General features: G+C 43.4%; 1 protein-coding gene and 1 long non-coding RNA gene across 2 annotated transcripts in view; one reads left to right on the top strand and one right to left on the bottom strand.

Annotated features, from left to right (window-relative positions):
• LOC132689094 (uncharacterized) lies at positions 1-23,886 on the bottom strand. Its single transcript, XR_009614851.3, has 2 exons — positions 23,406-23,886; positions 1-488 (listed from the first exon to the last, which is right to left on the bottom strand). It is a non-coding gene; the product is annotated as an uncharacterized LOC132689094 (long non-coding RNA).
• ERCC4 (ERCC excision repair 4, endonuclease catalytic subunit) overlaps positions 18,025-25,519 on the top strand; it is a 33,155-nt gene continuing 25,660 nt past the window's right edge. Inside the window, exons 1-2 of the mRNA XM_060648544.3 lie at positions 18,025-18,252; positions 19,763-19,943. Coding sequence (XP_060504527.1) covers positions 18,046-18,252; positions 19,763-19,943 — 388 coding nt within the window. The 5' untranslated portion in view covers positions 18,025-18,045. The remainder of the gene's footprint in view (positions 18,253-19,762; positions 19,944-25,519) is intronic.

Raw genomic sequence — 25,519 nt, 5'->3', positions numbered from 1 at the left:
TCGGGGGCTTTATGCAAGTTTATTTCTTGTTCCTGCAAAGCCCTGAGTCTGGGCAGCTTTCCGGGGAAGCTGCCTTCCACGTGGTAACTACTTCCCATGGCACTTCCAACAGATGATTCACTATGGACGGAGAAACAACACGGAGAATCACACACAGCCTTTAAACGCTTTCACCCTAGTGTCAGAGGACACGCCTACTCTCAAGCCATTGGCCAGAATTAGTCACATGGCTTCCCCAACCACAGAAGCCTGGGAAATGTAGTCTTTTAGGTGTCCAGGAAGAGGGGGGAGGATGGGAAACAGTGATTATCACAGTGCGATTCCTTCCAGAGGAGGAAAAAGGGCAACTTGCAAACCAATGAGGAGGAAGCACAGAGAAATAGGGATGCAGATAACTGGAGAAGAGACTACCATGGGGTGTTGCTCAGTTCCGTTGTTCTCAAGATGCACCTATGTACAAATGCCTGCCCATGACGTTGTTCGCTGAGCTGTGGTAAAAGGAAAAAAAAAAAAGAACATGTCATTATAGAGCTAAATTGGCAGTGTAATCCTTCAGTGTTGCTAAGATTGACAATAATAAATGGCCCTCCTACATTTTTTTTTGTTTTAAAATGTCATTTCTTTTTTGACTTGATGGTGATCATAGTTAGTAATTGCTTATCTAATGTCCTAACTTGGCAAAATAAAAGGTTGGCAGCCGCTCATAACTTTCACCATGTTTTAAAGTTACTGTGTCAGTCTGCAAAATGAAATTCTTGGAGCCAATGACCTAGTTAATGGCTTTGCCTAGAGCTTGCTTTAGCTGTGTAAGGAAATTTACTTTTTTGAGCACTCAATCTGCAGTGTTTAGCATTTTTCAAAGGAAGGTATCATTATCTCACATTTATAGATAAGGCAACAGAGACTCAGAATAAAGGGTTCCTGGTTATAATTTCTCAGTTGTCCCACTTTTCAGCCCTCTAATAAGTCCCTTTCTCCGCATTACTCTCTGTGGTTCTCCTGCTCTGATTGAACCCTTGCTGACACACACAAGGATCCTCTTCTCGGTGTCTACTTGTGGGGACTCTAACTTAAGACAAATCTCTTAATAAATGGTGCGCTATGTGACTTACCAAGGCCACACTGTTAATTAAGGCCAACAGTGGACCTCAATCCAGATGTACATGACTGAGGTACACGTTCCATCCCTAAAGCCCACTGTCACTTTAGATACTGAACTACATCAAAGCAGTGAATTAAGAGGAACTTCTGGGTCACGTTCACCAAGTGCATGTGGGCAGAAATCCCTGCAGCTATATTAGAATGATATTTAACTCAAGACCCGTTAATGAAGCACCCCTCGCCTGCACACTGGCAACAAGAAGGAGAATCACGCAGTAGGGTGTCTGAGAGCAAAAACGGGCTAATTCTCAGCACAGGTGCTCTTGTGGAATATTGATAGCTGTTCTGAAGACCCAAATGGAGTATCTTTGGCTCTTTTTACCCCACCAGGTGTTTCTCACTCCCGGAGCCGAAAATGTATGTGCCTTCTAAGACTGTAAAAATAGGCATCTCTCACATTCCTCTATAGGAACATTTAGAAACAAACAACATTTGGAAAGCTGCATACATCTTATATGAAATATAAAGCTGTTCCACTGTAACTAGGGGCTTGCTCAGTCTGATGCATGAGCATAGATATTTGTATATTCATAAATTTCTGGTGCTAATGCACTTGAAATGCACTGTTCCCGAGAAAGGCAGGAAGAGGCAAGACAACTTTGAATAAGTTGGTGGGTTGTTTTTTTCTGAGATTTCTTCACTAAACAAATTTGTAAATATCCATCTTGCTTTTATTATTGTTAAACCCTAAATCTTATGAATTATATTAAAATATCAAACTTTGAATAGGGTTTTGGGAAAGGCTAAAATAAAAAATTTTTCTGATTTAATAAATATTACTAATAAAATGAGGCCATTTTGTTTTTCATCTACATACATTTCTAACAATCCCTCTTATATCTATACTTTTTTGTCAGTAGATAAAAATCAGTTCTATATATCATGAGTTATTTTAAAGCTACTTTTATTCCAGGACTTCAAAGACATACAGAATGTACTTTTCTTTAAGTGCTCTGCAACTCAGTATCCATGATACATCATCATAAAATATCAAAAATCTTATTATCCATCAGAAATATTTAGGTGGAATAGTTAATTAAATGGTGCAAAAACCTTAAAATTATGATTCACATTTGAGGCTATAAAAAGGTACTAAAGCATAAGGAAAGAGAACATTACCTTAAAGACTTAGAGGAAAAACAGAACTTAATGATCATCTTCTAAAAGACATGGACATAATTTTTTTTAAATATTGGTAAAATTGCAATTAATTTTATATTGATCGATTTAAAGGAAGATAGATAGATAGATAGAAAATCAAGAGTCCTCTATGAAACAAAAGTAGGAGGCCATAAGAGATGAAGGCAAAAATGCAGGGGAAAAAGCCAAATAAAATTTTTAAAGAATTTAAGGAAATCTAAACTCTAATAGGAGAATTAAAATCCACACTGGAGACAGTTTAAAACAGAAAGAACACGGTAGAAAACTGCGTTATAGGAAACTTAGAAAACCCTAAAGATTATAGAGTAGGGAAAAAGAGGCAATGAAAATCAATTTTTGAAGGATAAAGTACAAAAGCAGTAATCATAAAACAAAATATCAGATATAAGACTAAATGGGTTAACATGTACAATGAAATATTACTTGGCCGTAAAAAGGGTGAGCTATTGCCATGTGCGACAATATGGATGGACCTCAAAGGCATTATGCAGAGTGAAATAAGTCAGAGAAAAACAAATACCATATGATTTCATTATATGTGGAATCTACAAGACAAAACAAATTAATTAACAAATAGAAAGCAGAATCAGACCTATAAACACAAAGAACAAACTGATGGTTGCCAGAGGGAAGGGGGATAGAGGGATAGACAAAATGGGTGAAGGGGAGTTGGAGGCTTCCAATTATGGAATGATTAAGTCATGAAAATAAAAGGCATACCATAAGATATACAGTCAATGATATTGTAATAGTATGGTAACTACATGGATGGTATTGGTAACTACACTTGTGGTGAGCATAGTAATGTATAAACTTGTTGAATCATTATGTTGTACACCTGAAACTAATGTAACATTATGTCTCAGCCGTACTCAAATTTAAAAAAAAAAAAAAAAAAGACCAAACATGCTGACATTGCCAATAAATATAAATGGGTTACACTTCCCTGTCAAATGGTTAGGAATTTCAAATAAGGTTTTAAAAGAAGTTTCTTTTTTTTTTTTTAACATTTATTTATTTTTGAGACAGAGAGAGACAGAGCATGAACAGGGGAGGGGCAGGGAGAGAGGGAGACACAGAATCTGAAACAGGCTCCAGGCTCTGAGTGGTCAGCACAGAGCCCGACGCAGGGCTGGAACTCACGGACCGTGAGATCATGACCTGAGCCAAAGTCGGACGCTTAACCGACCAAGCCACCCAGGCGCCCCTAAAAGAAGTTTCAAATAAGGTTTATTAAAAATAAAACTCTAGGGGTACCTGGGTGGCTCAGTTGGTTAAGTGTCCAAGTTGGGCTCAGGTCATGATCTCACGCTTCATGAGTTCTAGTCCCGTGTTGGGCTCTGTGCTGACTGCTCACAGCCTGGAGCCTGCTTCGGATTCTTTGTGTCCCTCTCCCTCAGCCCCTCCCCAACTTGTGGTCTGCCTGTCTCTCTCTCAAAAATAAATAAACATTTAAAAATAAATAAATAAATGAAAACTCTATTTTGCTTATAATGTATATACCAAAAAGGCAGATTAAAATAATAGAGGAAGATCTATCAGACAAATGCAAACTGAAAATGAAGCATAGATGAGAGATAAAGTAGGTGAAAATTCGACATATGTGCATGGGTGTGGATAGGATGTGCTGGAGGCACCTTGCACTGACTCACAACAGCGGACTATACACATCTCTTCTTACCTCTACATTTAGTGACATTTTAGTACTTGTTTTTGCGGAGAGCTGGTTTACCAGCACACCACTGTGTATGCCCCTCTTTCCTTCACTCCTGTCCTCAATGTTTCCCAGCATTATGGATTTAATTTGTCATCTTAGATCTTGGTTATCATCATTAAAGTACTTTTATTTACTGTAATGGTTCATTGTATGTGTCAACTTTACCATCGGGTACCCAGATATTTCATCAAACATTATTGTGGGTGTTTCTGCAAGGGTAATTTTGGACAAGATTAACATCTTAATAGAGGAAAACAGATTGCCATCCATAATATCAGGAAGACTTAAATAGAACAAAAAGAATGACCTTCCCATGAGTAAGAGAAAAGTCTCCAGCAGACTGCTTTTAGACCTCGTCTACATCATCCACTCTCCTGGATCTCCAGGCTGCCAGCCTTCGGACTGGAATTATACCATTGACTTTCCTGTATCTTTTTAGAATCTACACACACACACACACACACACACACCTCATTTGTTTCTTTTCTCAAGAGAACCCTAATTAATACATTTATACATTATATGCTTCACTTTATAGATTCTTTAAACATTTCCATTGTTTTATAGCCATATTAGGATTAATTTAGACTTCGTGTAAGCAGTTATTTTATATCTTGAGTTCCACATTCTTCATTTCTATACTTTGATTTTCCAGTTGTCTGGAGTATGATGGTAAATACTTTCAGGAAGTGTATGTTAAGATATACATCTTGGGGCACGTGGGTGGCTCAGTTGGTTTAGTGATGGACTTTGGCTCAGGGCTCAGGATCTTGAGGTCCGTAAATTTGAGTCCCACATCGGGCTCTCTGCTCTCAGTGCAGAGTCCTCTTCAGATCCTCTGTGTCCCTCTCTCTCTTTGCACCTCCCCTCCTGTGCTCTCTTTCTCTCTCAAAGATAAATATTTTTAATAAAAAGATATACATCTTGATCATGTCTGAAATTGTCTGTTGCCTTCCCACATGAACAAGAGAGGAGCCAGATCCTTACCTTTGATCACTGGTTTTGCAGATAAGAAATATCTTAGCCTTATTTTTTTTCCTAAGTAAGTAGTCTTTTATCCTGTCTGAATGCCCATCATATTCTTTTTCTTCTTAACATTCAAACATTTTGGGGTGCTAGGGTGGCTCTGTCGATGGAGTGTCTGACTCTTGATTTCACCTTAGGTCATGATCCCAAAGTCATAAGATCTAGCCCTGCTCCATGGAGCCTGCTTAAGATTCTCTCTTTCCCTAGGGACACTGGATGGCTCAGTCAGTTAAGCATCCGACTTCAGCTCAAGTCACAATCTCACAGTTCCTGAGTTCGAGCCCCACGTCAGGCTCTGTGCTGACAGCTCAGAGCCTGGAGCCTGCTTCGGATTCTGTGTCTCCCTCTCTCTCTGTTCCTCCCCCACTCACACTCCGTCCCTCTTTGTCTCTCAAAACTGAGTAAGTGTTAAAAAAAAAAAAAGATTCTCTCTCTCTCTCCCCCTCAGCCCCTTCCCTGCTCATGTACATGCTCTCTCTCCCTCTCTCTCTCAAAAAAAATTCAAACATTTCATAAAAATAGCCTGTTTGATTGATTTGAAAATGAACATTTTATCACATGTTTACACCCTCTGGAATCAGGGTACAACTTACAGTCACTGTCTAACGTATGGCAGTATGATTCTGCAAACTCCTTCTATTTGACACCTGTGGAAAAGAATCAAGCATAAAACCCTCTTAGCCTTGATGCTATGTGGGTTATACTCTTTGCTAGTCTATTTTCATAAGTTTGTTTTGGCCTGTGCTCAGTAAACCATAAATTTAACATTATTCAGCTAAAAAAAAAAAGGCATCTCTATTATTCCTTTGAATGATTCCGTCTCTATGTGCTGTTTGCTCCTTCTGAAATTCTTCTCATTCTTCTCCCTCTAGTCTGCATTTCTTTGATCTTTTCTTAAGTCTGTGTTCATGTCTTTGTCCTCTCCCTTTGGGTTTGGGGAGAAATTTTTAAACACGTCTCACACTGCTCTGATTCCATTTTCCACAACAGACAACTGTGTTCTGTATAGCAATTGTGTCCACTGCAGATTTTCATTTATCCAGTGTGGATTTTCTCTCCATACAATCCTTCCAGTCTCCACCTCTTTCCTCTTTAATATCACCCGCAAATGTAATGTTTCCAAATGTAATGCTCCAAAGAATTGTGTTAAAATATACTTCAGAAGTATCCTAAAATATGAGACATATCCTAAAATTTCTTGCAACACCCCTAGTTCGCAAGGCGATTTTTGTTCTTTTTTTTTTTTAAATTTTTAAATGTTTACTTATTTTTGAGAGAGAGAGAGAGAGTACAAGTGGGGGAGGGGCACAGAGAGAGGGGGACAGAGGATCCGAAGCAGGGGCTTGAGCCCACAGACGGTGAGATCATGACCTAAGCGGAAATCGGACACTTAACCGCCTGAGCCACCCAGGCGCCCCCAGCGAGTCTTGTTCTGATTGTTGAGTTTGATCCTACGATTTTGAGATCGCTCTACTTTCGTATGCCAGTTGGTTTCCTATGTGCTTGAGCATCTGGAGACATGAGCAGCGATGCCAAAGCCATCGTGCCTGGCCCTGGTAGTGTGTCTGTCAGCCTCAGAGTTTGAGTGGAAACATGATTCACTCCTGCCCTCGATCAATTTGCGACAGGCTTTCTCTTACTTCTTTCCTCCCCTCACCCTGTAAGGGAAACTCTTCCTAGAGAATTCAACTGTCCGATCGTGCTCCACGGGAGAGGAAACCAGTTCCTTTACTGGCCTTGTCTACTCTGTCCCAGACATGTGTTGTCCCTCCTCCTCCTGTTAATGCGTGTTGTCTCCCTCACCTCCAACAAGCCACTTTGCAGGAGTTCAGGCAACACATCTGATTGAGTTGTGTGTTTCTTCTTGAAGAATTTGATACATTAATACACGCCTATTCCCTAGACCTTCATCAGTCATTATTCCTACCAAGACAAAGTATACCCCAGAGGGATGTTTTGTTTCTCCTGAAATGATGTGAGATAATTAAGATGCTATTAACTAGTCTGGAATCATTTCGGAGTCTTTTAAATTCCGTTATCTAATGAGATGAGGGACTCACTCCGATATTATGGGAAGGTAATTTATTTCCTTCATCAAAATAAACAAGCAATTGCTCGCATCCCAAAAAGATAGTAAACACTAACTATATTCAAGAATAGGATATGAAAAGATGACAAAGGCTACATGATCTATTACTGATCTCATCAAGGTAGAAATCTGCATTAATGCTGGTCAGTTAGAACCAAAACAACAAAGCATACTAATTGTCACAGGCACACACGTCAAGATTAACTTTTTGCAATTGTATTCACATGTACTCTATGTGCTACCTTTTGGCAAAGCACAAACTCACTGGTCTATATTACATATAGATCGATACAAATACAATACACATACACTCATAGAATCCAGAATGCATCTATATTTTAACTAAATTGAATCTATACATTTATTCTTCAGTTCCTTCCCTTGGATTTATTGCTAACTCAAAATAAATTCACAAAGTTAATATTCAATTTCCGTTTATTTCATTACAATCTTCGTTCTTTGGGGCCATATTAATTTTGCTGGGGAAAGAAGTAAGAAAAAGTTTCATCCAAATATATTTTCTTTATTTAATTTTAATAATATAATTTAATATGTAACTGGTGTTTGGACTAAAATGGGTGGTGAATAAAAAGATTGGAAGAGAAATATGGGTTTTCTCAGAGTCTTGACATTTTGATATGAAATATAGTTATTTAAAGCTGCAGCTCACACTTAAAAAATTACCTACACACTGACTTTTGACATCCATGGTTACCAAATTGCTCTGCTCTTGTCAGCATCTACTTCATTCAAAAATACCCTTCCCTGGGGCGCCTGGGGGGCTCAGTCCACTCAGGTCACGATCTCGCGGTTCATGGGTTTGAGCCCCACGTCAGGCTCTGTGCTGACAGCTTAGAGCCTGGAGCCTGATTCAGATTCTGTGTCTCCCTCTCTCTCTGCCCCTCCCCTGCTTGTGTGCTCTCTCTGTCTCTCAAAAATAAATAAATGTAAAATAAAAAATTTTTAAATAAAAATTAAAAAGAAATCCTTTGCCCAATATTTGCCAAGCTATGACCATGTGTCAGGTTAACTCGGTTAACACTCAAAATAGTCCTATGATTTACTTTTCATTCTTGTATTCCCATTTTACAAGTGGAAAGACTGAGGCTCAAGAAACTTGCCCACAGCCATGAAGTTGGTACGATGCAGAAACTGGATTCCAAGACATGGCTTCCTGTTTCCAGACCCCATGCTTTTGCCAGCCAGGACCATTGGGCTGAACCACCTTGGCATGGAGAGTCTTTTGGTTACCATGGTTACCCCCCACAGATACACTGCTTTCCAAATGTGCTGTTAGCTAATTAACTAAAATACTTGTGGAAATCAAGAATGGATTAATACTAGGAAATCGAGAATTCAACATAGTTCTTCAACAGATCAAAGGAAAACATCATGATTGTATCAAGACATGCTGAAAACTATTTGATAAAATCCAACATCCATTCCAGGTTTGAAATAAACTCCTAAAAAAGAGAAATTATATGTATGAAAACTACCTCAGACCGGAAGAAGTGTATTAAAGTAGAAATGAACAGCTCCACTAAAGCCAGAGGCAAGGCATGACCAGTATTAGATTTTCCTCTGCAGCAACCTCCTGGCCAAAGTCCCAGAGCTCTGGAAGCTGGTAACACACGGGTGGATTCTTCTCCCAAGAAACAAACGTGGCCAAGAGGAAATATCTGGAGAATGTGGAGCATGGAGATCCCTCGATGAAGCCAATTAGTCCGCCAGCCCGGCCCAGGCACACGATGATAGCCAAGAAACCACTGTGGGGATTTGCCAACCGCCAAATATGTCCATTCTAATTACACGTGGCTAGCCCCGAGAAGTGACAGGCTTCTTCTGAGAGCAAGTCTTAGAGGTTAGGACAAAGAACCTTTGGCCCTCAATGCTTCCACCAGGTGGGGAATTAATGTTTCTGTTTTCTTTTTTAATGTTTATTTTTCTTGAGAGAGAGACAGAGTGTGAACAGGAAGGGGAGAGGCAGAGAGGGGGAGACAGAATCCGAAGCAGGCTCCAGGCTCTGAGCTGCCAGCACAGAGCCCCATGCGGGGCTCGAACTCATGAGCCGCGAGATCATGACCTGAGCCAAAGTTGGATGCTTAATTGACTGAGCCACCCAGGCGTCCCTGGATGCTTCTTAATGCACAGGTTTCTCAGCCGGAGGCTACCGGCATTAGGAGCAGGACGAGAACCTGCTTTGTGATTTATTTGTCTTAAAGAGTAATTCCCATGAATAAGCTCTTCCACAAGTTCATTTCTCCCACCGAAAGGATAGGTAAACTATCAAATTATTTCCTCCTTTCTGTTGTTCCAAGTACATGTCTTGACTTCTAAACATAATGCCTCACTCTAAATATCAGGGCTCTATATCCTATCTCCCTGTGCAGGTAAAACTACATTAAACATATTTACATTATATATTTACATTAAATAATAATAAATTCCACTTTTGAAATGAATCAACTTTGAATTTCCTGAGTCCTTTTTTTTTTTTTTTTTTTTTTTTTTTTTTTTACTAAGAAAGCACCTTCACCCCATGGGATTTCTTAGGCAGATAGAAGAAGTAAACTCCAAATTAAGCATCTCAGAGGTCAGGAAAAGACCAGGCCATGAAAAAATAATGACAGATTTTTTTTTTAACGTTTATCTATTTTTGAGAGACAGAGTGAGACAGAGCATAAGCATGGGAGGGACAGAGAGAGGAGGAGACACAGAATCTGAAGCAGGCTCCAGGCTCTGAGCTGTCAGCACAGAGCCCGATGCTGGGCTCGAACCCACCAACTTCGAGATCATGACCTGAGTCGAAGTCAGATGCCCAACCGACTGAGCCACCCAGGAGCACTAATTACAGGACGTTTTTAATAGGCTATAATTTAATTTCATTTATTTAACAAATTAGTACTTTTATCCCCAAAATACAGCACAATGCATATTTGATGTCTTATTTGTATTATTTTTTGTTACGTTTAATTTTAATTTATGTTAATTGTATTTAGCTTAGAAAATTTTTTCAATGTGTATTTATTTTTGAGAGAGAGACAGAGTGCAAGCAAGGGAGGGGCAGAGAGAGAGGGAGACACAGAATCTGAAGCAGGCTCCAGGCTCCATGCTGTCAGCACAGAGCCCAACTCGGGGCTTAAACTCATGGACCACAAGATCATGACCTGAGCTGAAGCCGGGGCCCTTAACTGGCTAAGTCACCTAGGTGCCCCAGGTTTAACTTTTAATACGTTTTTTAACTATGTAGTTCAAAGCAACAAATATAAGATAAACAATGAAAAAAATTCCCGTTCCTCCTCATTCCCATCTGAAAATTCCAATAGAAAACCAACAACCTTAGCTTCTTATATATCCTGCCAGACTTTCTTTATGTATATTCAAGCACTACACTCACAAAAAATTTCTTACACATCACATTGTACTTTGCTTTTTTCACTTAACAGAATCAATTGTTTTTGATGAATAAAAAGCCACAGGGTTTTGCGGGGGGGGGGGGGGGGGGTGAGGGGGTGGATGGATTGCAGCCAGATATTAGGATATTTTGGCAATCATAATATTTTTGCATGTATGCTTGGGATGATAACTGATTGTAATTTATAATTTACAGATTTAATTCTGTATACATGCTCTACCCCAATGACAAACTCCTATAGGAAAATGACATGGTTTATTAAAGATTGTCATAGGTCACTACAAGCAATGTGGTCCAATAATCGGACCCATATTTAGCATCTTCTACCTATGCTTCTTCCCCCGTCTGTGCTTCTATGAGACTGTAGGTGGAACCACATATGGAGAAAACACCGGAAGTCTATGTGTAAGTCCCCTCATGAACAAGATGCCAGGGAAACAGCCCCACCACCACCACCCCTACTTTCCATTCCCCACACATGACACTAACTCCAAGTCAGGCAAATGGATTACAACAGCATCATCAATGCCTACTGACAAAGACGAACAGCTCTTAGATCATTATTATTCACAAGGTCAAAGCTCTTTGTCAGCGCCATGGTCAGGGCTTGCGTAGCCACCCGGACCCCAAGCTCAGAAGGGTCCCAGGCTTGGTTGAACGCTCTGCTGTCGCCATCTTGAAATTCCCATTACTTTTTTAACAAGATGCCCTGAATTTTCATTTGCACTGGACCCCACAAACTATGTAGCCAGTCCTCTGTTCCTTGTCAGAATACATTCTAAGAGGGAGAAGACGGTAAGGGAAAAGGAATGTCTCTAAAATTAAGGAAAAACCTGGGTCATCTGGGTGGCTCTGTTGGTTAAGCAGCCGACTTCAGCTCAGGTCATGATCTCTCTGCTGATGAGTTCAAGCCCTGCGTCGGGCTCTGTGCTGACAGCTCAGAGCCTGGAACCTGCTTCACATTCTGTATCTCCGTCTCTCTCTGCCCCTCTCCTGCTCGTGCTCTGTCTCTCCCTGCCTCTCAAAAATGAATACATGTTAAAAAAATAAAAATTAAAAAAAAATAAATAAAAATAAGAAAAACACACTTCACAAAATTTGCCTGACTCACATATTCTTTTCCCCATGGGAGAGTTTCCTCGGGGTTCCTCATAAATTCCTACAAAAGGCTAATTGCCTAATCCATAAGAACCACTATCATTTCTTGATGTCCTTGCAAAGAGGGGCAGGTAATTGGTTTTCAGGTTCAGATTCATTCTTACTTTTTTTTTTCCTTTTCTGTTGTCAAACAGTAAAAATATTTTTATTTTAATTAGAGTCATCAAAAGTCCTTATTTCTAGGAAAAGAGATTAGTTTAATGACTAAATTCCCTGTGCCTCTATGAGTAATAATTAGTTAACCAAATACAAGTCTTCTCTCGGTGGAATAATGACACAGTGTTAGTACACAGGTGACTTCATTTTCAGACAATTAATGTAAGTGACACACACCAGTGGGTCTCCCAGGGACCTCAGGTCCCCGGCAAAGCTCTGTAGGTATTGCAATGGTTTCCTCCCTCCTACGCGTACCATCCATTGCCCACAGACAGAATTGTAACAGGCCTCTCAAGGTCATATACTAAAAATTTGCACATGCTCGTAGACGCGGTCTGGTTTAATATACCACAGATCTATTTGAAACTGCTGCTGAATTCATAGTAGCTTTTTAAAAATGTGGCTGCAGGGCACCTGGGTGGCTCGGTTGGTTAAGTGCTCGACTTTGGCTCAAGTCATGATCTTGCAGTTCATGAGTTTGAGCCCCACCTCAGGCTCTGTGTGGACAGCTCAGAGCCTGGAGCCTGCTTCGAATTCTGTTTCCCTTGCTCTCTGCCCCTCCCCCACTCATGCTCTGTCTCTGTATCTGTCTCTTTCTCTCAAAAATAAATAACATTAAAAAAAGAAATGTTTTTACTTTTTTTAAATGTTTATTCTTGAGAGAGAGGGAGACACAGAACCTGAAGCAGGCTCCAGGCTCTGAGCCATCAGCACAGAGCCCAACGCGGGGCTCAAACTCATGAACCATGAAATCGTGACCCGAGCCAAAGTGGGATGCTTAACCGACTGAGTCACCCAGGCGCCCCAAGAAATTTTTTTAAAGTGTGGTTGCCACCCACAGACACAAATCTACTACTGTCATCATGGAGGGATTGATCCAAGAGTATTCTGAGTTTATGTTAAAGGGATGTATAAGCATAGAAAGGATGTGGACCATATGAGTCACGTGTTCAAGTCAAAGTGACTCAGTGACTCAGTGATTCATGGCCTGCCCGTGTTAGGCATCTAAGGAAGCAGTAGGGGGAGCAGGGGTGTCCACAGTTTTCGAAGTCAAGTAGAATTTGCTCCTGCTCCCACTTGGGGGCCATGGACAAGCTCCTTACCCTCCTATGTCCTCTTCTCCTTACGTGTAAAATAAGGAAAATAATAGTAGCTACCTTATGATCTTAGTGGACACCACCTCATCATGCCCCCAGGACACCTTGAACTCAAAGGAGAATCATGGCAGTAGAAGAAGCCCCCAGCCCCGAATAAGGGAGAGGAAAGGGCTGAACAGAGCAAGGTAGAGCCGGGATGGTGGTTAGCAATGTGCCCCGCCCCAGCCACAGTGTCTGCACATTGCAAGCCCACAATAGACGTGACTTGGTTGTTGTCGCCATGGTTAGGTCACTTGCCCACCTGTCTCTAGGTGAGTAGCTGTCCTAACTTGCGCGATCATTAAAAACACACTCTAGCTCAGTATGTCTTTCTGTTCATTACCTGGTAAGACGTTATCTAATTTTTAAGACATTATCTAAGCCTCTAGGTTTTCCTAATTGCTTTCCCCATGAAATTTTAATACAGCAGATGCATTGCAATTCTATGTGTTGTGAGTAATTTCAAGCGTCGTCTCAGCTGGGCCGTGAGTTGTAAACCCAACCCCTAGTACACAGACTTGGGCAGGGGGGAGATGTTATAGGCTCCGGATGGAAGGTTCTTAGCCAAGCGAGACTGTGGCTCGTGACCTGAGAGACCTCGCCTCTCAGTTCCGCCCTTCCAGATGGTGGACTGGACAACTTCCCTGAGAGGCAGTCCCAGGACGTTGGGCCCCACCTAGAAACCTCCTTGCTTGCTCTTCATCCCAACACTGCTATCTTCCATCACGTTCTCAACCTGCAACCTCTTTATCCCCTACGTAAAACTCTTGATATTCTCTTTTCCTTTCATAATCTTCTTTAAAACATTTTGAAACTGGACCCCAAAGGTTAGCAACTTTCCCTTTGCTAGAGGGCAGGGATGATCCAGGCACCAAATGCTCCTCAGCATTAAGAGGGAAGGTTTGGTTTTAATCCTTAGGAATACATGTGCTTCAGGTCCTAGAATGGGTTAGAGTGTTTTAAAACAGTTGTCACTGGGGCACTTGGGTGGCCCAGTCAGTTAAGCATCCGACTCTTGATTTGGGCTCAGGTCAAGATCTCATGGATCATGAGTTCAAGCCCAAGCGGGATCTGAGCTGACAGCCCAGAGCCTCCTTCGGATTCTCTCTCTCCCTCTTCTCTCTCTCTGCCTCTCTCTCTCTCTCTCTCTCTCTCTCTCTCTCTCTCTCAAAATAAATAAATAAACATATAAAAAATAAAATGGTTGTCATTAAGTTTTTAAATTAAAATTGGTTGAATGTTCACGTCCTGCTATTTTCTTCATCTCAGTTAACTTCTCTACCCATCACATGAGGTAGTTCTTATTATCAGCCCCCATTTTAAAGATGAGGCAACTCAGAGAGGTTAAGTAACTTGCACGAGGTCACACAGCTAGTAGGTACCTAAGCTGAGTTTTCAGCCCAGGTCTTTCTGACTTAGAGCCTGAACCCTTAAACCACCACAAGCAAACTCTAAGAGACTCAAAGGTACTCTGGCCCTAGGACAGGGTTAAACTCAGGAAACATTCGCTTTTTATCCAGCTTCTGGATTTAGCAGACATTCCGCATAGGTATGAGAAAGGCTGAGGTTGCTAAGAGAAATCACAGTCGTGGTCAACCTAAGGTTAACTGAGATATGCTGGGTTCTATCTCAGGGCAGAGGGAAAAAATGATGCTTAATCTCATTCCCAGCTCAATGCTAAAGGCCAAAGGCCAACTACCTGCCCTGTGTCCTGATGGGCAAAAAATAACTGGAACTCACAAAGTGACCTGGAGGGGAGATGGCTGTGGCGATCAGAACACCCTAAGAAATAAGAAAAAGTTTAGGAGAACTGTGGCGACAGAGGCACGGGAAAAGAAGAGTCCCGTCACCTTATGTTGAAAACGTTTGCCCACTGGAAAAACTGAAATTTTAGTCTAGACAGAATCTGTGAGAATTTATGTCTGCCTCCCCAGATGCCAACTTTTGACATTAAGTGTTGCCCACCACCCACATATTAAATCTCGAATTCACAAGAGGATCATCTTTAGCACTGATGAAGTATGTATATAGCACCTGGGAATTGGTTTTGGCTTCATTTTTATTATACAAGCAATACATGTTCAAGGTAAGCAAGACCAACATCATGGAAAGGAATCAACGGAAAAGTAAAGGTCTTACTGCGATGCCAGCCACTCATTTCGCCTCCCCAGGAACAATCGCTTTTGCTAAGAGATTTAATTCCAGAGCTCTTCTAAGCAGTCACGGGAAAACATTGGTTTTTTGCTAATGTTTTTAGGCAAATGGGACCGTACTAGACATTATTGTCTTGTAACTGCTTTTTTTCAGCATATAATAACATGCACGAGATAGCTTGCCACATACACCTTTTAATAGCCATATGATATTCCGCTCAGTAGAGATGTATGAAGAGATTTTAACTAGCCTCCTTCTTTGGACATTTAGGAGCAATATCTGAGAAATAATGATAGTTCACAAAATGATCTGATGAATAAACATTTTTGTACACAAGCTCCCGCTCGAATACGATAAATTCTATGGTGGCAAAATTTCACCTGCTTTGTTTACTGATGAACCTCCAGCATTTGGTTCGCTGCCTGACATGCAGCAGGTGTCCAATAAGTGTTTATTGAGTGAATATATCTTCGTGTGTATATGTATCTATACGAGTATTTAAATTTTATGTGTATGTTGACCACTGCCCCAACAAAATTATTGCTTCACTATCTATTCTCTACTCTGTTTTGTTCTGTTTGGTTTTGGTCTGCTGGGGATATCTTAAGAGCTCAGTGTCATGGAAATAGTGAGTGACTGTGTATGTTTCCCATTGTTGCTGTAAGTAGCTGCCATGAATTTCGTGGCTGGAAACAACATAAATTCATTATCTTCTAGTTCTGGAGGGCAGAAGTCTATAGTATAGGTTAGCAAGGCTGCATGCTCCTTAAGAAGGTTTTAGGATAGAATTCATTTCCTTGCCTTTTCTGGCTTTTAAAGCTTGCATTCCTTGGCTCATGGTCTCTTCCACATCATTCCAACACCTGCTTTCACTGTCACATCCTTTTCTCCGATTCTGACCCTCCTGCCTCCCTCCTTCCCTCCTCTGGATGCTTGTAATTTACACTGGCCCCACCTGGATAATCCCAGATAATCTTCTCGTTTTGAAATCACATCTGCAGAGTCCCGTTTGCCACAGAAGGTAATATATTTGCAGGTCCCAGGGATTAGGACTTGGCCATCTTTCAGGAGCCATTATTCTGCACACCACAGCGTGGGAATCAGGTTTGAACTTCAGCACTGCCTCTCCCACATGCACACCCTAAATACATGGTGCGTTCCTGCTTGCCACATCCTGAACTAAATCTAAGCAATACACTAACTAACTCCGTGGTCTTGGCCAAGTTGTAGAACTTCCCTGAAGCTCCATCTGTCACTTTCAGAATTGGAGAGATTAATATTTGTTTCACAGGAAATTCTGCCTGTAGAAAATTGCAGGCAAACCTTCCCATTCAGGAATTATTACACGTTGTTTTAATCTTGACAAAATGTAAGTAAAATCCTGGTTAAGCCGTAATGAGACAGAGAAACAGATCCTCTTGCATCTGCTGATGTGAATGTAGATTGGTACAGGCTTTCTAGAGGGCAATGTTGCACTATGAATGTAACGAAAAGCCTTATGCTGGTTCTCTTTATCCCACTAATTATCCATTCTAAGTATATCTTAGGAGCATGGTTGAATTTATGTGCAAAAATGTTCAGTGAAATATTATTTATCATAGGGGGTGATGGTGAAAACAAACTAAATGTCCATTAATCAGGTCTTAGATAAATAAGTGTGGTATATCCTCATTACAGAAATATTATCAGCCATGTAAAAGGATTCTGTAGAATACTAAATAGTATGCTCGAGGTTTGTCAAATATCAGTGACAAACTTGGAAACCCGCCTCACTTACGATCTCAAATCGGTAAAAGAATTGTGCGGTGAGAAGGGAAAAAAAAAACTGAAAATACACGTTTCATGGTATTACAGTGACTATTTCTGGGTAATGGAATAACGGTTGATTTTCATTTTCTAATAATTAAGTTGGGGGGGAAGGAATGTCCACATAGAACAATTCCTTTGGTTGGATTATCAGGCGGTCCTTGTGTAGAACAAAAACTTCCGAAGGTGTCCCTCTAGTGGAAGAAAGGATGCGGCGGCTGGGGGGACACCCGGGCGCGACTTTTTAAGAAACAGATTATTATTGCATTCAAGACATTTCGAGAGAAACAAGGGCCTGAAAGTAGTAAACTATTCTGCTCATTCAAAAAAAAAAAAAAATGTTTACAGGGAGACAGAGGCCAACAGCAAAAGTAAAACTGAAACCTCACCGTGGCAAAGAGGGCCACTAATTCTAGGCGCGCTTGGACAACTGACAGCTTTTTCATTGCCGAGGTTGGGGAACTAAACTCCTTGGGTTTAATTCTCCTCTCCTTGCTTTGGGGTAGCTCGGGTTCTAGTTGCAGATCCAGGCCGCCCCACCCTCCGACCGAAGGGACAAGGCAAGACGCATTCCCTAAAGGCCGTGGGCTGGAGCCTAAGGTCTGGAGCGGACACCTGTCGGGAGCTCGCAAGCACCAAGTTGCGGGGGAACTCTACGAATCTTCGGCTCCACTCGGCTCCTCTTCGGCTAAGTTCGGTCAGGTCTCCTCGCGGCTTCGGCTCCTCCTCGGCTGAGTTCGGCTGGCTCTCGACCTGTCGGGCTCGGCTCCCTTCGGCTTCCTTCGACCGACGCTCGTCTCCCGCTCGGCTCTGTTCAGCTGAGCTCGTCTCCCGCTCGGCTCTGTTCGGCTGAACTCGTCTCACGCTCGGCTCTGTTCGGCTGAGCTCGTCTCCCGCTCGGCTCTGTTCGGCTGAGCTCGTCTCCGCTCGGTTCTGTTCGCCTGAGCTCCGCTCCCGCTCGGTTCTGTTCGCCTGAGCTCGGCTCCCGCTCGGCTCTCTTCGGCTGAGCTCGGCTCCCACTCGGCTATCTTCGGCTGAGCTCGGCCGCGGCCCCAGAAGGGCGCCAATGGAGCCGGTACCGCCGGCTCCGCCGACAGCTATGGCGCCGCTGCTGGAGTATGAGCGGCAGCTGGTTCTGGAACTACTGGACGCGGACGGGCTGGTAGTGTGCGCCCGCGGGCTCGGCGCGGATCGGCTCCTCTACCACTTCCTCCGGCTGCACTGCCACCCCGCGTGCCTGGTGCTGGTGCTCAACACGCAGCCGGCCGAGGAGGTGCGGCTGCCGGCGCGGGGGTGAGGGGGTCCCCGAGAGAGTTGGGGGCTTTCCGGGCGGATGCAGGCCCGGCGCGGGCGCAAGGCCTCTGAGGGCGCCGGCGGTCCCTAGCGCCGGGGGAGGGCGTTGAATGGGGGTCCGTGAGGCAGATGCAGGGCCCTGACACCGGCGCGAGGACGTAGGGTGGGAGGGGTCCCTTGGAGGATGCACGTCCCTGACACGGGCGCGGGGACACCGAGAAGGATGAGAGGGGTCCTTGAGGCGGACGCGGGTTCCTGACGCGGGTGGGAGGACACGGGAGTGGGAGGAGTCTCGAGGCCGACGCAAGTCCCTGACACCGGCGCGGGGACACCGAGGGTGCGAGGGGTCCCGAGCAGGGTGCAAGTCTCTGACACTGGTGGAAGAGCTTGGAACGGGGGTCTCTGAGACAGCTGCAGGTCCCTGCCGAGGGTGCAAGGACACAGAGGGACGGAGGGGCTCGGAGAGGGGGAGGGGAGTCACCACCGGAGGCGAGGGGCAGAGAGAAGGATTGGAGGTGCCGGAAGAGGACGCGATGGCCAGAGAAGGCTGCGGAGAGGAACGATGAGAGAGGCCCCAGGCTGGATACCATGGGGCCTGTTGGGTCAGAAGAGCGGGATCTGGAAAAGGGAACAGTGACGGGGATGGGGGAGTCTCAGAGGGTAATTGCAGGATGTGAAGGGAGAGACCGAAACTGGGGAGAGCCCTGCAGGGAAGAGGAGGGTCTGAGGGGGTTGACCCAGGCTTGGGGGGAGGGGGCGGAGGGTCGGAAGGGAAGGGAGCTGGAAGCTGAGGACCTGGCGGTTAAGGAATGGAGGGCACTGAGGACGGAAGATGGATACACCTGTGCCAAAACGGGGCGTTTGCTATTGAGAGGTGGCACAGCCTGGTCTGACAAGTCTGCTGCGCCCCTAGGTAGAGCAGGTGGCCAGGAGGCAGGTGGCCGCTGAGAAGAACGCCCACAGACTCCTTGAGGGCAGGGATACTGTCTGATTTGTCTAGGGATCCCCGGTACCTGGCACAACCCAGGGCCCCCAGGAGAGGCAGGGTTGCCCTGAAGACACAAAGGGCCAAGCTCCCACTGACCTGAAGCCCCGCTGGGGCGGATGGGGACAGAGCCACCAGTCTAAAACTCGGCTTGGGAAAAGGATTCCTTGCGATGTCCTCACACCCTGTGCTTGCCTGCAAACCTGGCTTTGATGGCAAGTATTTTCTAGCTAGCCGAAGTCTTTTCACTGAGGGTTTTAAAGTCTTTGTTATTGTTGTTAAAATGCTCATAACTCAAGTGCAGTGATGCCTCAGCACAAACCCAAAAACACAACAAAAATAAAAGCCTGGTTGCATGTGGATGATTGGTTGATCACCTAAAGCAGTAACTTGGTTTGTATATTCCTCAAGTTCCCTGTCTCTCTTTTTAAATACAAAGACCTTGCCGCCTAGTAAAAACTGCCCTGTATTAAACAGACTGCTAATCAAACTTGATTTGATGTAGGAGTATTTTATCAGTCAGCTGAAGATTGAAGGAGTGGAACACCTCCCTCGTCGTGTAACAAATGAAATCACAAGTAACAGTCGCTACGAGGTCTACACCCAAGGAGGTGTGATATTTGCAACAAGTCGAATACTTGTGGTCGACTTCTTGACTAATAGAATACCTTCAGATTTAATCACTGGTAAGAATTTGACACCTTGTCATTATTTGTATAATGATACAAACTAGCACTTTTTTGTGCCTGTCCCCACTGCTAAAGTCTAAACTAGAACCTCCTTGGGGGCAGCACTGGGTGTTTTGACTCAGCATTGTACTCCCAGGGGTTAGCACAATACCGGACACATTTTAGATGCTTAAAAAGTACTTGTAGCCTGAATAAGTAAGAATGACTTTTCCTTGCTCTCTAAGCAACTATCTGGTTAATACTTCATAATTGGCTGGCATTTGCTTTTCGAACCTAATCAGCCTTGAAATGTTTATAGATATTCTTTGTATATTTCCTAAAATATTTGGTTTTCTCTTTAAAGGGTTTTTCTCCCCCCCCCCCCCCGCCCGTGTTTTGAAATTAAACCAAGTCGTTGCTTATTTATTTTGAGAAATAATGGCTTCATTTTAGCTAGAATTAATATAGAAAAGGAATTCGTTCTCATTATTATTCGTCTGTTTGGCAACCTTTTCTGATTTCCCCCAAAGCTCATTTGAGGTCCCTACCTCTCTGTCCTCGGGTTATCCTGTGCTTCTCCCCAGTCATAGCACTAAAGAACAACCCAGTATATTTGCCAGTTTATTTTTCTGTCTCACTCTTGGATAACAAGCTTCATAAGCACAAGGAACAATTTGTTCATCGCAGGCTAAGAACCTGATACGCAGGGTATTAAACACGTAGTTGTTGGATGAACGTTGTGTGAATAAGCTGTGATCTTCAGTAAACTTCTGGAGGGCAGAGCGACTGTGACATTCATAATGGTATATCCCACTATTGCCCTGACCCAGAAGACCCTCAGGAAACATTTAGTGAATCAATGTATGAACGAATGTTTTATGTGGCTCATGGTAAACTGATTGAAGAAAAGTGTTTTTATACTTTTATAACATTTATAACTGTAATAAGCTGGGACACAGGTGGTGGGGTCGGACTCACCTGGCTTTGAATGGGGATGCCACCACTCACAAGGAAGTTGTGTAATTTTGGTGAGCCTCAGTTCTCTTTTCTCATTTTTTTTTAATTTTAGTTAACATATACAGGGCAATATTATTTCAGGAGTAGAATTCAGTGATTGATCACTTACATACAACCCCCAGTGCTCATCACAAGTGCCCTCCTTAGTACCCATCCCCCATCTAGCCCATCCCCCACTCCCCTCCCTCCCTCAATCCTCAGTTCCCTGTCCTTAAGAATGGCATGTTTCCCTCTCTTCTCTCCGCCCACTTCCCACGTGTTCATCTGTTTTGTTTCTTGAATTTCCACACAAGAGTGAAATCCTATGGTATTTGTCTTCCTCTGATTGACTTAGCATAATACACTCTAGCTCCATCCACATCATTGCAAATGGGAAGGGGTCATTCTTTTCGATGACTAAGTAATATTCCATCGTATAGATAGATACACCACATCTTCTGTATCCATTCACCAGTTGATGGGCACTTGGGCTCTTTCCATAATTTGGCTACTGTTGATAATGCTGCCGTAAACATCAGGTGCATGTACCCCTTCCAATCTGTATCTTTGTATCCTTTGGGTAAATACCTAATAGTACAATTGCTGGATTGTAGGGTCGTTTTATTTTTAGTTTCTTGAGGAACCTCCATACTGTTTTCCAGAGTGGCTGCACCAGTTTGCATTCCCACCAGCAGTGCAAAAGAGATCCTCTTTCTCCGCATCCTCACCAACACCTGCTGTTTCTTGTGTTGTTAATCTTAGCCACTCTGACAGGTATGAGGTATTATCTCATCATGGTTTTGATTTCTATTTCCCTGATGATGAGTGATGTTGAGCATCTTTTCATGTGTCTATTGGCCATCTGGATGTCTTCTTTGCAAAAGTATCTATTCGTGTCTTCAGCCCATTTCTTCACTGGGTTATTTATTTTTTGGGTGTTGAGTTTGAGAAGTTCTTTGTAGATTTTGGATGCCAACCCTTTATCAGATATGTCTTTTGTGAATATCTTCTCCCATTCTGTAGGCTGCCTTTTAGTTTTGTTGACTGTTTCCTTTGCTGTGCAGAAGCTTTTCATCTTGATGAGGTCCCAATAGTTCATTGTTGCTTTTGTTTCCTTTGCCTCCAGCAACATATCTAGTAAGAAGTTGCTCCGGCCAAGGTCAGAGAGGCTGCTGCCTGTGTTCTCTAGGATTTTGATGGTGTCTTGTCTCACATTTAGATCTTTGATCCATTTTGAGTTTATTTTTGTGTATGGTGTAGGAAAGTGGTCTGGTTCATCCTTCTGCTTGTCGCTGTCCAGTTTTCCCAGCACCACTTGTTAAAGAGACTTTTTTCCATTTTTCTTTCCTGCTTTGTCGAAAATGAGTTGGCCATATAGTTGTGGGTTCATTTCTTAAATTGAGAAAAAGAGCACCTTCTAGAGTTATCTTAAGGATTAAGTGAGTAAAAATAAACGGCTCAGTATAGTGCGTGATACATACTAAATGATAAATAATAGCAAAGAAAAAAAAAGCATTGGCTCTTCATAACCAGAAATTCTGATGCATCGTAAAGTCTTTCACTGTTTGCTGCTTTCTTCTCAGCTTAGTTTTATATTATTGCTTTAAGTGGATAAAATGGGGGCAGTGTACCGCAACTACCACTAGATGTCAGTATCGCTCTGACTTTTAGTCACCATTCAACCTACTTAGGCAGAGAGCGGGATGAATCAAAGAAACCTCCAAATTATAGCTTATAGGTAGTTCCTAATTAAAACCGCAAAATTCCCGGCCCATATCTGATCAACAGCCACTAATGAAGGCGCTGTTGTTGCCGCTGCTTGGCTGCAGGGAAGGTGAATGAATGCCAGACAAGAACGCCGCCCGATTCTGCTCCCCAAGGGATCATTCCACCCCCCCACCCCCGCTCCCGCCAGGCTGGCAATGACACTTTCACCACAACTCTGACAGACCAAACAGCAGTCCTTGAGACAGGTAACCCTCCGGAAAGTTCTGAATGTCCCCGGCCCTAACCTGCCCCCCCCCACCTCCGCCGCTGCCATTGCTACTCGTGGTATCCGCCACCATACCCCACCCAAGGGTCCCTGCCAAACGCAACTCCCCGGTGCGGAGAGAACTGTGTAGATAGCGACCCTGGTTGTACTGGCAGGAGACAGGACAGGAGGCTTTCATTGCTAAAACGGCTCCTGACATCCCCAACTAGAACTCAGAACACGCTTTCCACGGGACGCTTAAAAACCCTCCCATGTTACATGTTAGGTTCGTGTGCCCAGTGCTATAATCCAGTTTTCTGTTCACTCAACAAACATTTAGTGTCCTAAGGGTCCTTTGTTTGGTAGGGATGTGGTAGGTCCTGGAGACAGATGAACGAGGGACTGGTGAACTCTTGAGCTAGGCTCCCTCTGGGCTTGACCCGCCTCCCCCGTGTACCAAAGTTGTGACCCCTGGCACGTTCCTTAATGTCATCAGGACTCCGTTTACTCACCCATAAATGGGAGACTGTAACAGTGCCTTCCTCTTAGGCTTAGCACACGGGTGAAATGAGATCATGTTTGTAAAATTCTTAGCTTCATGCTCAGCACACAGTCAAGCATTCTCTGATGACTGCTCGTTGTGATGTCCTTGTCCTTGAGCGGTGTCGTGGAGGAGGCAGGTGGAAAGCAGTACTCGCAGTACAGGATGAGATAACGAACTGTTGTGGGAGCATCAGAATGAAATGTAAGGAGGCTTTGGTGAGACCGCAGTTGCCCCCAGAAATACACCTGCTCGTGTTTTCTTGTTGCTGGTTTTTCAAATGGTGTGTCGGGGGTGGTGGGGAGTCCTCAGGGGGTGTCACTTAGGAGAAACCAGGCTTTGTCTTCAGGCACACATGGTTTGGGACCTTTAGCCTCCCATTGCTTGGTGGGTGACCTTGATCAACCTGTTTGCCTCTCCTGATCTCATAATAATACCTACATCATAGAATTCTGAGGATTAAATGAGTAACAGTCTGCAAAAGTACCTGACCCCAGTGCCCGGGATCGAGTATTCTCTTCTTCCATCTGGGTTCCAAAAGAATGACAGCCTTTTGGAACACAGCATTTTCTTTCTTTTTTCTTTTTTTAATGTTTGTTTATTTATTTTGAGAGAAGGGAGAACATGTGTGCACACGTGCATGAGCGGGGGAGGGGTAGAGAGGGAGAAGAGAGAGAATCCTAAGCAGGCTCTGGGCAGGATCTCACGGGGCTCGATCTCACGAACCGAAACCGTGAGATCATGACCTGAGCTGAGATCACGAGTCAGACGCTTACCCACCTGAGCCACCAGGTGAGCTGGAGCAGAACATTGTCTTAAATTGAGGCCCATCTTTCCTTTAGAAGCCCACCTTTATCACTTCAACCTTGTATAATACTTCAGTCTAGGCCAGCAAAGCGTAGCCCAGTGAAGTGCTTGGAAAAGCCCAGCGTCTTAAGTCCAGGATCTTTTCCGAGTTGTAAATTTGTTAGGTACACGTATTGCAGTTATTGAAAACCCTTTGTAAATTCCTAAATAACACTTACTGATTTTTAGCACATCTGAAAAATAGTGTGCTTAGCTAGAATTAGAATAGACGGTAGCTCTCTCCACCTCAGTCCAAAATTTAAACGCCAAAAGAGCAGAATCTGCATTGAGCCTCCTGAACTACTAAAAGGGGTCATAAATCACTATTAGTGTCATTTCCCAGATGCTAGGAGTCATGGGAACTGGTACAAAAACACAGAAGCACATTTTTGACAAATTTTTATGTAAGGTAATTGGCTTGATGTCGGTCTCAAAGACTAAGAATCATCACAGAATAATTGAGTTTTTGATTCAGAAATGACATCCGTGCACTCTTACGTCATACGTCTTCCTAATTTCTTGCTAATCACACTGCATCAAAATGGCATATATGTGTCATGTCTCGTGGATGTATTATACACACAAAAGAAAGATTATCTGGTCAGTGCTCTCATTTTATAAATAAGGAAACGTATAATAATTTCCTTGTTTTTGTGATCTCAGAAGTGTCCTAATCACAGCACCCCCAAACCCGGATGTAGTAAATATATTCATTAAAGGTCTTTATTTTAATGGACTAGTTTATCTCTCAGTTGAATATCCTCTGATTCCAAAAATTGAATTATTCTAGTAGGTGGTACAGATGTTACCCAGACTTGTGAAATGGCCCTCTTTTCTGTAGTCCACATCTGGTTCACATATGAAAGGAGAGTCAGTGAGGCACTTTGCTTTCAGAAACTCTTCCTCCGCCGTGCCAGACACACCCCACCCCAGGGCCTTTGCTCTTACTGTCCCCTCATCCTGGAACGGTCTTGGTGCACGTGGTTCCAAGGCTCACCTCCTCTTTTCCATCTAGCCTTGGCCCAGATAGAGCCTCAACGAGGCAACCCTGCCTAAAGTTGCCCCCCATCACCTCTCACACACACTCCCTCTCCTCCTCCTCGGATTCCTTTTTTCCTCCCCAGCCCTTATCGCTGTACAACTTACTAAATCGTCTTTTTGTTTATATTGTGTATCGTAAGTACCGCAAGGACACAGATTGCCATCTGTGTGTTCACTGCTGTATCTCCGGCCCAGATG

This window comes from Panthera onca, chromosome E3, assembly GCF_046562875.1.
Source record: "Panthera onca isolate mPanOnc1 chromosome E3, mPanOnc1 haplotype 2, whole genome shotgun sequence".
Lineage (NCBI taxonomy): Eukaryota > Metazoa > Chordata > Mammalia > Carnivora > Felidae > Panthera > Panthera onca.
This window is presented reverse-complemented; position numbering and strand designations above follow the sequence as displayed.